Below are 15,604 nucleotides of genomic sequence, written 5' to 3' on the forward strand. Positions count from 1 at the left end.
TGAAAGTAGCCTTAGATGTATTCACTTACTGGTGTGACAGATGGTTACCTCATAATATACACACACAAAGATGCCACATGCCAATGAGCTGATTTGAGTCCAGCGTGATGTCAGTGAGTCCAGCGTTTTTTTTTATTCAGAGCTATAGCCACTCCCCTGCCCACCTGCTGCTGATTCATATGGAAAATAACTGTCAATCAGCAGCAGGTAGGCGGGGAGAGTCAGGAGCTCATAAATATTCATGACTCATCATTATCAGCTGGAGATTTTCAATACAAGATGTTGGCAGATTGACTGGGTCAATTAAAGAAAGTGACCCAGCATTTTGCTAAGAGAATAAGTCACTTATTTATGTTGCCCTTAGTTAGGACACCATAAAACTGGTGACAGGTTCCCTTTAATTCCATTTACCATAGTTGGGATGTACTGATTTAATTTTTGGCAAGTCTAACCACGTACCTTCACACTTGTGGTATGATGGCTACATGGTTCATGTCAACCATTCATCTCTATGTCTGACTAGCCTTGTTTTCCCCCTTCAAAAGCAGCTGTTTGCCAGGAGTGGCTGGAGCAGGACCCACAGTATTTCTGATATAATTAGGGGTTTTCTGTGGGGAGACAACCCTCTAAATGAATGGTATTGTAGAATGCTCCACCATTCAAAGTGAAGTATATATGTCTATCAAGAACTTTAACTAAACTTTTGTTTTTTGTTTTTCTTTTTTACAATAAATTCGTGAGCCTTGTGAATGGGAAAACTGTTAATGTGTTCTTACTTTGTACAATAGTTGTAACACCTACATGACAGATTAAGGTTACTTTGACACTTGCGCTTTTGCCTGATTTGGCAGGGATCAGCAAAAACGCTTCCGTTATTGATAAATACAACCATCTGCATCTGTTGTATTATCTTTAACATAGCAGTGACGGATCCGGCATAAACACCATTGAAATTCAATGGGGAACGGATCCGTTTTCTATTGTGTCTGACAAAACGGATCTGTCCCCATTGACTTGCATTGTGGGTCATGCCAAATAGGGCTGTCGAATATAATCGATGCAGCGATGCATCGCGATTCGACCCCCGGCGATTCTGCATCGATGCGGTTGCTTTAAATAATCGATGCATGTTGATGACGTCAGCGTCGCGTCCGCCGTGCAGAGCCGAGTCGGGAAAAAAAGTTTTTGGGCGCCTTCTTTCCCGCCTCCCGCTGACGTGACGACAGTGACACCCCCCTCCCCCTGTGTCGCACACTCCGAGTCCCTTCATCCATCACAGGCAGCAGGAGAGGAGACCCGCAGGTGCCACGTGCCAGCCAGACTCTGCCACCTTGTTGTGACAGGTAGGTGACCATCACACAGATACACCACTCACAAAGACTGCAGCTGGTCACTGCCTGTTATTACCGTACCTAAAAAAAAAAAATTGTGTCACCTCACCTGTCCGTTTTTCCTCACTCCTCAGGCTCAGTCCAGTCCACCACAGGCAGGAGGAGAATCGCTCCACCACCAGCAGCCAGCAGTGTTACTTTTTCTGTTGATCTCGTGGCAGGCTTTAGGCTTAGTCACTCAATTTATTTTTTTATTTTTTTTCAAACTGACAGAGTTTGACAACATCATCGTCACGTCAAGACTTGTGTCATCCCTACTCACAAATTCACATAGATGCCCGGCATGCATTGCATTTGCTAGTAAATAAAAATGGCAGAAGTAGAACAAAAGGAACGAGAGATAAAAAATGCACCTAGCTTTTTAAAAGCAAACATCTGGGAACATTTTGGCTTTTATGAAAAAAGTAGGAAGCACGAATTGGACAAGTCATACGCTGTGTGTAAAATCTGTCACACAAAAATTAAATAACTAGGGAATACTACTAATCTGAGAAACCACGTCAGCCGTTTTCACCCAGAAATGCTAAAACCTACCACCACCACCACCACCACCAAGGAAATGAACCCAGATCAGCCAAGAATTGATGCAATGTTACAGTCAACTTTGCCGCCCAACTCTGAAAAGGTAAAGAGAATAACAAAAGCTGTGGCAGCTTTCATAGCGAAGGACCTGCCCCCTTACTCTGTTGTGGAAAACAGTGGGTTTCGCTACCTTTTGAAGACGATAGAGCCGCGTTACAAGATCCCGTCACGAAGTCACTTTACAGAAAACGTCATACCTGCACTCTACCACGAAACCAAAGCTAAGATAATTGCATCAATGAGCCAAGCAAGTTGAGTCGCAATAACGTGTGATTCCTGGACTTCAGTCACGACAGAGTCTTATGTTACAATAACAGCACATTACGTTAGTAAGGACTGGCAGATTTTGTCGCATGTACTGCAAACGAGAGCCATTTATGAGTCTCACACGGGTGCTCATCTGGCAGAGCTACTTTCTCATGTTGTGGAAGAATGGCAGCTGTCCGATAAATCTGTAGTGCTTGTGACCGACAACGCGTCAAACATGATAGTTGCAGCTCAAGTTGGAAAATTCCCCCATGTGAAATGCTTCGCCCATACACTGAATCTTGCATCCCAGCGAGCGTTTAAAGTGGCCACTCTCTCTAGGCTTCTTGGCAGAGTACGTCGGATGTCCACATTCTTTCACCGCAGCACTAGAGCAAGCCACTGTCTAAAAGAGAAACAGAAATGTCTTGGCCTGAAGAATCATAAGCTGATAACTGATGTGGCAACAAGATGGAACAGTGCATACGACATGGTCGAGAGGTTCTTGGAACAACAACCTGCAGTCTGTGCCACCATGCTGTCTCCAGAAGTCAGAAGAGGAGAGTCCGATCTCTGCACTCTAAACGAAACAGATGTGTCAAATGCAGAGGACGCCGTGAGTGCATTAAAGCCAATGAAGGATGCAACCATGCTGATGTCAGAAGAGCGCAATCCAACAGTTTCTCTCATTGCCCCTATAAATGCACAACTTCTCCAGAGCATGACAGACACGATGGGAGACACACCCATGATCCATGAGATCAAGAATTCTATTAGAACAGATCTCCAGAAGAGGTACAGCAGTGAGGCCGAGAAGAAGATCCTTCATACAGCCTCTGCACTGGATCCTCGCTTTAAGGGACTGCCTTTCATCCTCACAGATGAAGAAAGATTGGAGATATTTAAAGGAGTCACTGAGGAAGCTGCATCCTTGGAGGTAATTAAATTAATTTGAAGAATTCCATCATGTTTCTTCTTGAAACGACAGTAGCACTACCACGCTTCTGAATCTGATGCGGTGCGGGAACTGTACTGTCCGTTTCCTGTGCTTTTTTATCACCCCATCAGAATCAAAGGCATTGACATTTGTGTTTTTACTTATTGTTTTTTTTCCGTTTCTTTTTTGTTCAAACACAGATTACATCAGATGAGAGTGAGAGGACACAAGAGGATCATCAAGTGCCTAGAAGAAAACAAACTCTGGAAGAAGAGGACAGTTCACCCATTGAAGACAACCATTCTGAATCTCCACCATCTCCTCCCAAAAAGGCCAGATCGCTGCTCGTGAGTTTGCTGGGACAGTCTTTCACTGACACTGAAGGTACAATAGAACCCAAAAAGACCCCCTATGCCAAGGCTGAAGAGGAAATGGAAAACTATTGTAAAGCCCCACCTCTCACTGAGGACCCTTTGAACTGGTGGCGTGAGCATGAGGTCATATTTCCCCTCCTTTCTCGGCTGTCAAAGCAATACTTGTGTATCCCAGGTACAAGCGTGTCTGCAGAGCGGGTTTTCTCCACTGCAGGAGATGTGGTAACTGCAAAAAGAAGCGCCCTCAAACCAGACCATGTAGATCAATTGGTGTTCTTACAGAAAAATCTACATGTTCCCAAATGCTGAGCAGTGTTTTTAATTTTATAGATTTTGTTTATAGCATTGTCTCTGCCACTGAAATTTTTTATTTCTCTGTCTCCCCTGCCAGACTCCCCTTTTCCCTTCCCCTCCCCTTTTCCCCCGTCCCCTTCCCTTTTCCCTTCCCCTCCCCTTTTGCCTTTCACTCCCCTTTTCCCTTTCACTCCCCTTTTCCCTTTCCCTCCCCTTTCCCCTTTCCCTCCGCTTTTCCCTTTCCCTCCCCTTTTCCCTTTCCCTCTCCCTCCCCTTTTTCCCTCTCTCTCCTCCTTTCCTTTTTTTTCCCCTCTCTCCTCCTTCTTTCCTCCCTCTCTCCTCATTCTTTCCTTCCTCCCTCTCTCCTCATTCTTTCTTTCCTTCCTCCCTCTCTCCTCATTCTTTCTTTCTTTCCTTCCTCCCTCTCTCCTCATTCTTTCTTTCTTTCCTTCCTCCCTCTCTCCTCATTCTTTCTTTCTTTCCTCTCCCTCATTCTTTCCTTCCTCCCTCTCCCTCTTTCCTTCTCCAAGAGAAGGAAAGAAGGGGGGAGAGAGAGAGAGAAGGAAAGGGGAGAGACTAGAGGAGGAAAGGAGGAGAACTTTTCCTCTCCTCCGGCTCCTAGTCCTACTAGTCCTTTCCTCAATTTTACCTCATTCTTTCTCTCCTTTCTCTTTCTTTTCTTTCTTTCTTTCTCTCCTTTTTTCTGTCTTTCTCTATCTCTCTTTCCGTCTCCCTATCTCTCGTTCTGTCTCCCTCTCAGTCTCTCTATCTCTTTTTCCGTTTACCGCTCTCTGTGTCTGTCTCTGTGTCTGTCTCTGTGTCTGTCTCTGTGTCTGTGTGTATGTCTGTGTCTCTCTGTGTCTGTCTGTCTGTGTCTCTGTGTCTGTCTGTCTCTGTGTCTTTCTTTCTTCCCCCCCCCTTTCCCTCCCCCCTTCCCCTTTCCCTCCCCCCCTTCCCCTTTCCCTTCCCCTTTCCCTTCCCCTTTCCCTCCCCCCTCCCCCTTTCCCTCTTTCCTCCCCCCCTTCCCCTTTCCCTCCCCCCCTTTCCCCTTTCCCTCCCCCCCTTTCCCTTTTTCCTCCCCTTTCCCTTTTTCCTCCCCACCCCTCCCTCACGACGAGTTACTCCAACTCCATCCCTGTCATTGTCAACAGGACGAGTGAAGATGCGCAGCCCTAATGCCAAACCCGTTTTGCTCCGCATCCTATGACGGAAAGAAAATCGCAGCTTGCTGCGGTTTGCTCTCCGGTATGGGGACGCAACCAAATGGAACGGAATGCATTTTGGACCATTCTGTTCTGTTCAGTTTTGTCCCCTCTGACAATGAATAGGGACAAAACTGAAGTGTTTTTATCCGGTATTTGGTATTGAGATCCTTTGCCGGATCTCAATACCAGAAAAGAGAAACGCTAGTGTGAAAGTATCTTTAGATAAAAACAGCGAAAGACATCTAGGAGAACAACCACAAAAGAATAGATGGTCGATACAACTTAGTGGTCCCTTTACTTAGTAAGGAAGCTCCTTGGGTAAATAACAGATAGTGCCCACAATAAATGTGTGAACCTTGTGAATAGAAAAACTGAGTGAAAAAATTTGTTTTTACTTCGTACAATAGTTCCAACACCTGCATGACAGGCTAAGATACAAACAGGCAAAGACATATTAGAGAATAAATAAGTGGAAACAACTGGAGCAGTACAAGGAATAATACAAGAAGTTCCATCTGGACAATCCCTTCTCTAAATGTGTCCAATATAGGAGAAATTATATATTGCAGGGCATCCATGAGCAACCATGTAATACATGGTAAAGCTGAGTCCTCTGTAGTAGGAGGAACTCTTTACTTTGCCCTAGATGATAGGAGCAGCACTCCTGGAGCCATATACGTCCTAGCTAATTGAAGGTGATCCAAAGAAATTATGTCAATATATTGTAATGGGACATATGGTCAGATGTAGCCTTAGTGATTTTATTTTTCAATATCCAGCTTGGGGCAGTTTTTATGCTAGGGTGAGCAGATACCTTAAATTTCCTCAAAAGAAAATCTAGGTAGTCTATAATTCACACAACTTGAATGAGCACATCAAAATCTGGCAAAGATGACATTGCTTTAAAAAGAAGCCAGAATTAATTTTGCTGCATGAATAATATATCATATGTGAGTTCTTTTGGAAGTGTGAAGGCACAGGGCCTAAAAGGTTGGTCGAGTGTGAGGTCCAACTCACCAATCACTTATAATCTATCTAGACTTGTCAATAACCAGGCTTTTTGTGGATACAAATGTATGCATGTCACACACGCACATGCCTAAATATAGTATGTGTTTCCATATACACACTCACTACATACATACACAGTGGCATAACTAAAGTCCTATGACAGTAAATGTTGGGTTTGAGTCCCCTTCCCGCCAGTACCATACCCAATCAAATTTGAAACATTGTGTGCATGCTCCACTTTGTCAAAATGTCATGATTTCTTTGAGTTTAGTGAGGCCGGACTAAGACGGTAGTAAGGGGAGGCCAACATGATAGGTTTTGGGTGAAGGGCCGGCCAGTAAGGGGTTAAAGTCAGTTGGAAAGGGGGGTGATTTAAGGGGGTGGGATATAGTTTATACAGTCCTGATCAAAAGTTTAAAACCACTTGAAAAATGGCAAAAAAATCATATTTTACATTGTTGGATCTTAACAAGGTTCCAAGTAGAGCTTCAACATGCAACAAGGAGAAATGCGAGTGAGACAAAACATTTTTTGAACATTCAATTCATTGAAAATAATGATTAAACTGAAACAGGCTGTTTTTCAGCTGATCCAAAGTTTAGGACCACATGCCTTTAAAAGGCAAAATCTGTGCAAAGATGTGGATTCATTGTCATTTTCTGTCAGGTAGTCACATGTTGTGATGGCAAAGGCAAAAAACTCTCCCTTTTTGAATGTGATTTGGTTGTTGAACTGCATAAGCAGGGTCTCTCACAGTGCGCCATCGCTGCTGAGGTGGGACGCAGTAAGACAGTCATTTTGATTTTTTTTTTATGATCCTGAGGGTTATGGAACTAAAAAGTCAAGTGGAAGACCCAAATAAATTTCATCAGCACTGAGCCAGAGGATCCAATTGGCTGTCCGTCAAGACACTGGACGATCCTCGACCCAAATTAAGGCCCTTACTGGTGCTGACTGCAGTCCCATAACCATCAGACGGCATCTGAGACTGAAGGGCTTCAAAAACAAAAAAACGACTTCAAAGACCTCGTCTCCTTGAACCCCACAGAACTGCTTGTTTGGACTTTGCAAGAGAGCACTAAACATGGGACATTCAAAGGTGGAAGAAAGTTTTATTCTCTGATGAGCTTTTTTTTTACCTTGATGGTCCTGATGGTTCCCAACATTACTGGCATGACAGACAGATCCCACCTGAGATGTTTTCTACACGCCACAGTGGAGGGGGCACCATAATGGTCTGGGTGCTTTTTCCTTCAGTGGAACAATGGAGATTCAGGAAGTGCAGGGGCGTCAAACGCCCGCTGGCTATGTCCAGATGTTGCAGAGAGCATTCCTTATGACTGAGGGCCCTCATCTGTGTGGTAACGACTGGGTTTTTCAACAGGACAACGCTACAGTACACAATGCCCGCAGGACAAGGGACTTCTTCCAGGAAAATAACATCACTCTTTTGGCCAATCCTGCGTGTTCCCCTGATCTAAATCCAATTGAGAACCTTTGGGGATGGATGGCAAGGGAAGTTTACAAAAATGGACAACAGTTCCAGACAGTAGATGGCCTTCGTGCGGCCATCTTCACCACTTGGAGAAATGTTACAACTCACCTCATGGAAACGCTTGCATCAAGCATGCCGAAACAAATTTTGGAAGTGATAAACAATAACAGCAGAGCTACTCGATACTGAGTTCATGTTTGAAAGTTGGATTTCTGTTTTTTCATTAGCTGAAAAACAGCCTGTTTCAGCTTATTCGTTGTTTTCATTAAATTGAATGCTCAAAAAATGTTTTGTCTCACTCCCATTTCTTCTTGTTGCATGTTGAAGCTCTACTTGGAACCTTGTTAAGATCCAGCCATGCTAAATATGATTTTTTGCCATTTTTCAAATCATCTTAAACTTTTGATCAGGACTGTAAAAGGGGCGAGCGCGAGGGAAAGGGTGCCATTTTTCTTTAATGAGAACAGGAACTGCTGCTTACCGGAGCGATGTCCCAGGCAGTGAAGGAGGTTCTGCGGGAGCCCGCAGCCATGCACAAGACGGCCGCGGCGAGTACGGCCGCCAACGCGCCTTAGCCTTGAGGAGACCCCCAGGGTTCGGTGCCGGGTCAGTAGCCACTCCAGGGACCCTCCACACCGGGGGGACAACAGGCAGCCTTCTTTAAGCTCCTTCCGGCGTGGGAGGAATCCAGCTAGTCGGTGGGAACCAGTTCAGGGTGGGGGGGCCAGGCCCCCGTCCTCAGCGGCAGGCAGCGCGGGTGCAGAAGCAACTACTGCGGGCTCCCCCCTCTCCTGGGTGGGGAGGAGTCCTGGTCTGCATGGGAGAGACTGCAGCAGCAGGGGACATGAGGCTGTGCACAGGGAAGCCAGGAGCGTGCACGGGCCTCTACAGTTTGACAGACAGTGCTGCGTTGGTCCAGCTCACATGGAGGAAGAAGATGGATCAGCGAGGAGCACATCCATTATGGCGGGGGCTGGGATGCAGTCCACAAGCGGTGTGTCGACAGCTGGAAGGATCGTACCTATGTTGTCCAGAGTGGATCGTCAGGAATCAGGACCATCGGCTGCGGGGTTTACAGCACCCGGGCAGCCAGGTGAGACGCTCTATGCTCAGATGAACGCTCTATGCTCAGATGACCGCCCATGCTCCGATGACAGCTCTATGCTTTGATGACCGCTCTATGCTCAGATGACCGCCTTAGGCTCAGATGAGTGCCTCATGCTCAGATGGCCGCCCCGTGCTTAGATGAACGCACTATGCTTAGATGACCGCTCTATGCTCATATGACTGCTCTATGATCAGATGACGGCTCTATGCTCAGATGACCGCCTTATGCTCAGATGAGTGCCTCATGCTCAGATGACCGCTCTATGCTCAGATGACCACCTCATGCTCAGATGACCGCCCCATGATCAGATGACCGCCCCATGCTCAGATGACCGCTCTATGCTCAGATGACTGCTCTATGCTCAGATGACCGCCTTATGCTCAGAAGACCGCCTCATACTCAGATGACCGCCCCATGCTCAGATGACCGCTCTATGCTCAGATGACTGCTCTATGCTCAGATGACTGCTCTATGCTCAGATGACCGCTCTATGCTCAGATGACCGCCTCATGCTCAGAAGACCGCCTCATGCTCAGATGACTGCCCCATGCTCAGATGACCGCTCTATGCTCAGATGACTGCTCTATGCTCAGATGACTGCTCTATGCTCTGATGACTGCTCTATGCTCAGATGACCGCTCTATGCTCAGATGACCGCTCTATGCTCAGATGACCGCCGTATGCCAAGATGAGCGCCTCATGCTCAGATGACCGCCCCATGCTTAGATGAACGCACTATACTCAGATGACTGCTCTATGCTCAGATAACCGCCTATGCTCAGATGACCGCCTTATGCTCAGATGACCGCCTTATGCTCAGATGACCGCCTTATGCTCAGATGACCGCTCTATGCTCAGATGACCGCCCCATGCTCAGATGACCGCCTCATGCTCAGATAACCGCTCTATGCTCAGATGACCGCTCTATGCTCAGATGACCACCTCATGCTCAGATGACCGCCCCATGCTCAGATGACCGCCCCATGCTCAGATGACCGCTCTATGCTCAGATGACCGCCTCATGCTCAGATGACCGCCCATGCTCAGATGACCGCCCCATGCTCAGATGACCGCTCTATGCTCAGATGACTGCTCTATGCTCAGATGACCGCTCTATGCTCAGATGACCGCCGTATGCCAAGATGAGCGCCTCATGCTCAGATGACCGCCCCATGCTTAGATGAACGCACTATACTCAGATGACTGCTCTATGCTCAGATGACTGCTCTATGCTCAGATGACCGCCTTATGCTCAGATGACCGCCTTATGCTCAGATGACCGCTCTATGCTCAGATGACCGCCCCATGCTCAGATGACCGCCTCATGCTCAGATGACCGCCCCATGCTCAGATGACCGCCCCATGCTCAGATGACCGCCCCATGCTCAGATGACCGCCCCATGCTCAGATGACCGCCCCATGCTCAGATGACCGCCCCATGCTCAGATGACCGCCTCATGCTCAGATGATCGCCTCATGCTCAGATGACCGCCCCATGCTCAGATGACCGCCCATGCTCAGATGACCGCCCATGCTCAGATGACTGCTCTATGCTCTGATGACCGCTCTATGCTCAGATGACCGCCTTATGCTCAGATGACCGCCTCATGCTCAGATGACCGCCCCATGCTTAGATGACCGCCTTATGCTCACATGACCGCCCCATTCTCAGATGACCGCCCATGCTCAGATGACTGCTCTATGCTCTGATGACCGCTCTATGCTCAGATGACCGCCTTATGCTCAGATGAGTGCCTCATGCTCAGATGACCGCCCCATGCTTAGATGACCGCCTTATGCTCAGATGACTGCCCCATGCTCAGATGACCGCCCCATGCTCAGATGACCGCTCTATGCTCAGATGACCGCCCCATGCTCAGATGACCGCCCCATGTTCAGATGACCGCCCCATGCTCAGATGACCGCTCTATGCTCAGATGACTGCTCTATGCTCAGATGACCGCCTTATGCTCAGATGACCGCCTTATGCTCAGATGACCGCTTTATGCTCAGATGACCGCCCCATGCTCAGATGACTGCTCTATGCTCAGATGACCGCTCTATGCTCAGGTGACCGCCTCATGCTGAGATGACCGCCCCATGCTCAGATGACCGCCCCATGCTCAAATGACCGCTCTATGCTCAGATGACTGCTCTATGCTCAGATGACTGCTCTATGCTCAGATGACCGCCTTATGCTCAGATGACCGCTTTATGCTCAGATGACCGCCCCATGCTCAGATGACCGCCTCATGCTCAGATGACTGCTCTATGCTCAGATGACCGCTCTATGCTCAGGTGACCGCCTCATGCTCAGATGACCGCCCCATGCTCAGATGACCGCTTTATGCTCAGATGACCGCCTCATGCTCAGATGACCGCCTTATGCTCAGAAGACCGCCTCATGCTCAGATGACTGCCCTATGCTCAGATGACCGCTCTATGCTCAGATGACTGCTCTATGCTCAGATGACCGCCTTATGCTCAGATGACTGCCCATGCTCAGATGACCGCTCTATGCTCAGATGACCGCCCCATGCTCAGATGACCGCCTCATGCTCAGATGACCGCTCTATGCTCAGATGACCGCTCTATGCTCAGATGACCGCTCTATGCTCAGGTGACCGCCTCATGCTCAGGTGACCGCCCCATGCTCAGATGACCGCCCCATGCTCAGATGACCGCTCTATGCTCAGATGACCGCTCTATGCTCAGATGACCGCCTCATGCTCAGATGACCGCCTCATGCTCAGATGACTGCTCTATGCTCAGATGACTGCTCTATGCTCAGATGACCGCCTTATGCTCAGATGACCGCCCATGCTCAGATGACCGCCCCATGCTCAGATGTCCGCTGTATGCACAGATGACCGCCTCATGCTCAGATGATCGCCTCATGCTCAGATGACCGCCCCATGCTCAGATGACCGCCCATACTCAGATGACTGCTCTATGCTCTGATGACCGCTCTATGCTCAGATGACCGCCTTATGCTCAGATGAGTGCCTCATGCTCAGATGACCGCCCCATGCTTAGATGACTGCCTTATGCTCACATGACCGCCCCATGCTCAGATGACCGCTCTATGCTCAGATGACCGCTCTATGCTCAGATGACTGCTCTATGCTCAGATGACTGCTCTATGCTCAGATGACCGCCTTATGCTCAGAAGACCGCCTTATGCTCAGATGAACGCCCTTTGGTCAGATGACCGCTCTATGCTCAGATGACTGCTCTATGCTCAGATGACCGCCTTATGTTCAGATGCGGTGGTGCTGTGGGGGAAAAATTAAGAAATAGGAAGGTTCGTTTTGATTATGATAACCTGGGGGTGGTGCAGGTGATCAATGGTTTGACCGCCTCTTCACCTCCGATGGTTCGGTTATTGCAACATTTGGTTTTACTTTGTTTGACGCTTAACGCTTGGATTGTGGCTGTTCATGTGCCAGGGGTTTCTAATAGCATAGCTGATGCCCTTTCTCGTTTGCAGTGGGAGCGTTTTCGGTAGCTGGCCCTAGAAGCAGATACGGAAGGGTTGGTGTGTCCGGAGTTCCTGTGGGAGCTCTTGGAGGTATGGTAGAAGGGCTTTTAAAGGAGTCATTAAGTGCGGGTACATGGGCGGTATACGGTAAGGTGTGGTGGAGTTGGGAACAGTGGTGTGAGGATTTGGGGGTGGGGGTGGATGAAGGGGAAGTCACTTTGTTATTATTCTTGGGGAATGCCAAAGAAAAGTGTAGGTCGGTAGCGCAGGTAAATCGTTGTATGGCCGGTCTGGCTTTTTTGAAAGGGTGTAGAAGGGGGAGGCGTGCGGTGGATAGTAGGGGGCCGGTGTCATTTGCAATGTTGTTTCAGATAGGTGTTCAGGCAGGTTCAATGTGCAGGTCATCAAGTGAGGTGTGGCTGTTTGGGTTAGCATTTTCATTGGCCTTTTTTGGGGAGTTTCGCTTGGGGGAGTTAGTCTTCAAAAGTCTTCAATGTAGGGGTGGTTTGTATGAGGAGGATGTAGACCTGTATAGGGACAGGGTTGTGGTACATCTTTGAGTATCTAAGATAGATAGGGATGGTAGAGGTTGCTGCGTTACTTTGTTTGAGGTTCCCGGGTGTTTATGTCCGGTTAGGTGTTTACAGGAATACAGGATGGCTACAGGTTTTGTGGGAGGCCCCCTTCTCAGAGTCTTTCCTGTCACGCTTCCAGTTTGCAGCGGTCTTTAAGAAGTGCTTGCAAGCTTTGGGACTGGATTCCGAGGATTTAACGGATCATTCCTACCGGATCGGTGCGGCAACAGAGGCAGCCAGGCTAGGTTTTAGGTCGTATGTCAGGTTTGGAGATTGGTAATAGTAAAGGGGGCGTTGTTATTAATCTGTTTTTTTGTGCTTTTGTGTTTCAGGGGACAATGCGGTTTTGATTTGGATTCTAGGGCATTCATTTGTTTTTTGGGGGGCTCTGCGTGCAGATGTGCGGCCGAACGGGCGGCAGCTGGGCTTTGAGAGGGATGTCGCAGTAATAAGGTGGCTCGGGTGCAGAGGTATGTTATGGGGCAGTGTTCTGAGGGAAGTGCATAGTTTTGCCCGTTTGGACAGACCTCCAGACATCTTAGTGTTACATGTCGGGGGAAATGACATGGGAGTTAGGCCCTGCAGGGAACTGATCAGGGATATAAAGTTTAATTTATTGCGATTGTGGTCCCTTTTCCCGCCCATGATAATGGTGTGGTCGGATATAGTGCCTCGTAAGACGTGGCGGGTGGCACGGTTGGTAGTGCGCATTAATAAAGCAAGGATTAAGTTAAATAGGGCGATTGGTAGGTTTATAGCCAGGACTGGGGTGGTGGCGGTCAGGCATCCTGAGTTAGAGTCAGTGGTGGATTCTGGAGAGCTGACGGGGTGCACCTCAACACGGTGGGTATTGATTTGTGGTCCCTGGGTTTGCAGGGAAGTATTGAGAGGGTGTTGAGGTTGTGGAGGAACGCGCAAGCTTGAGGTTAGTAGGGTTCCAGCTGCGAGTTGTTGGTGGTGGGAGGTCCTAGAAGTTAGTGGTATAGGATGGTATTGGAGAATGGGAGGGCCTAAATGGTGGGGCTGGACTCTCATAATTGGGGCACTTGGTTGCTTCGGAGAGGCGTCCATCAGTTGGTGTCTCTGAGCTGGTGTTTTACCACTGGAGGGAAGATGGAATTGCCATGTTGTTTTTTTATTTAATTTATTGTTAATTTATTGTTATTTATGTTATGTATTTATTTCATTTAATAAACGGCTGCTGTGGCCGATTTAATCCGAACAGTGGCTGTGTGTGCATATTTGGGGGAGAAGTGTAAGCATGGGGAAGTTGGGGGGTTGTTAGAGAGGTCCTGAATAAATAACCAATAACCTAATCATGTGCCCCACTTGCCTCTTTACAAAACATGGGCAGAGCGGGATGAGGGTTGTGTGGTTATGCCCGGCCAGACATTTATTATACTCTATGCCAGTGAAGTCACACAGATTATACCTGAAATCTACAGGAGCCCCCTTGCTGGTGTTCATTTCAGTTCTGGCGCATGGATCGGAACACATGTGCTTCAATTATTAAAGGGGTAAGGCCAGGCATGTCCAAACTGCGGCCCTCCAGCTGTTGCAAAACTACAACTCCCAGCATGCCTGGATAGCTTACAGCTATTAGGGCATGCTGGGAGTTGTAGTTTTTGCAACAACTGGAGGGCCGCAGTTTGGACATGCCTGGGTTAGGCCATGATTGATGTAAAAATGAAAATAAGACATCATAACAATCTCTTTCTAACAAAGCTAGAACAAGCTATGTACCTATTTATATGTTTAATTTATTTATTTTACTCACTTCTATATCGCTGATATGTTCCACAGCGCTTTATAGACATTATCATCACTCACTGTCTCCAAGTGCTCACTATCTAAGTTCCCTATGAGTATGCCTTTGGAGTGTGGGAGGAAACTGGAAGACCTGGCAGAAACCCCCGCAAACACAGGTAGAACATACAAACTCCTTGCAGATATTATCCTTATCCATACCCAAAATCCCTGTCAATCAGCTGTTTGAGGAGGCCATGCACCCAATGTTCCTAGACTGTGCCACATTGAAAGAAAAAATACCTTCCTGCCATGCCTGACCACTGTGCTGTTAATGGCTGCTCATAATACCTGGAGAAACAGAGACTTGGGGACACAAAGGGTGAAAAAATAGTTAAAAAGTGCTTGTTTTATACAATGGTCCGGCAATCTTAACTCAATGGGGGAGTAGATATAAGGCTGCATGAGTCAGTCACGAGCCAATATCTGTAGTGCTTCTTAGTGCATGAGGTGTGGTGGATGCTGATAGACCAGGTTCAGAGGAATAATTCTGAAGGGGGCAGCGGTGAATGGAGAAGGGTTTGATCAGGGAATGCAATAGGTTAACCTAAGAAGATGTGCTTTTAGGAAGCGTCTTAAACTATGATGATGGAGGGGGATGCAGCACTGTGGATAGCTTTGTGAGTAAGAATGATCAGTTTAAATTGAGTCATGTACTGTATGGGCAATCAGTGCAATGATTGGCACAGGGCAGAGGCATCGTAGTAGCAGTTAGACAGATAGATGAGCCTGGCTGCATTCAGGATAGATTGGAGAGGGGAAAGTCTGGTGAGGGGGAGGCCAATTAGTAATGAGTTACAACAATCAAGGCAGGAATGGATCAGGGCAACAATTAGAGTTTTTTTTGTTTTCACAGTAACAAAGGTGGCGGATACTAGAGATGTTTTTGAGACAAAGAGGGCATGAGCGGGCAAGAGACTGAATATAGGGGGTAAAGGAAAGATCAGTGTCAAACATATCAACGAGACAGTGGGCATGCTGTTATGATAGTGCCACACACTGAGAAGGAGATATCGGGTTTAGTTAGGTTGGTGAAAGGACAAAACACCAGTAGTTCAGTTTTTGAAAGACTCAGTTTCAGATAGAGAAAGGACATGAT

At 47.6% G+C, this 15,604-nt stretch overlaps 1 protein-coding gene across 1 annotated transcript; it reads left to right on the forward strand.

The window, feature by feature from the left end:
• The first annotated feature begins 2,709 nt into the window (after positions 1-2,709).
• LOC122931720 (E3 SUMO-protein ligase ZBED1-like) lies at positions 2,710-3,839 on the forward strand. Its single transcript, XM_044285789.1, has 2 exons — positions 2,710-3,156; positions 3,357-3,839. The coding sequence occupies exons 1-2, from the start codon at positions 2,710-2,712 to the stop codon at positions 3,837-3,839; spliced, it is 930 nt and encodes a 309-aa protein (XP_044141724.1).
• Positions 3,840-15,604: the final 11,765 nt, after the last annotated feature.

This window comes from Bufo gargarizans, chromosome 3, assembly GCF_014858855.1.
Source record: "Bufo gargarizans isolate SCDJY-AF-19 chromosome 3, ASM1485885v1, whole genome shotgun sequence".
NCBI classification, from domain to species: domain Eukaryota; kingdom Metazoa; phylum Chordata; class Amphibia; order Anura; family Bufonidae; genus Bufo; species Bufo gargarizans.

Coding starts and splice junctions, on each gene's coding strand:
- LOC122931720 (XM_044285789.1), top strand. CDS start 2,710: ATGGTCGAGAGGTTCTTGGAACAACAACCTGCAGTCTGTGCCACCATG. Junction 3,157..3,356: donor AGGAAGCTGCATCCTTGGAG/GTAATTAAATTA, acceptor GTTCAAACACAG/ATTACATCAGATGAGAGTGA.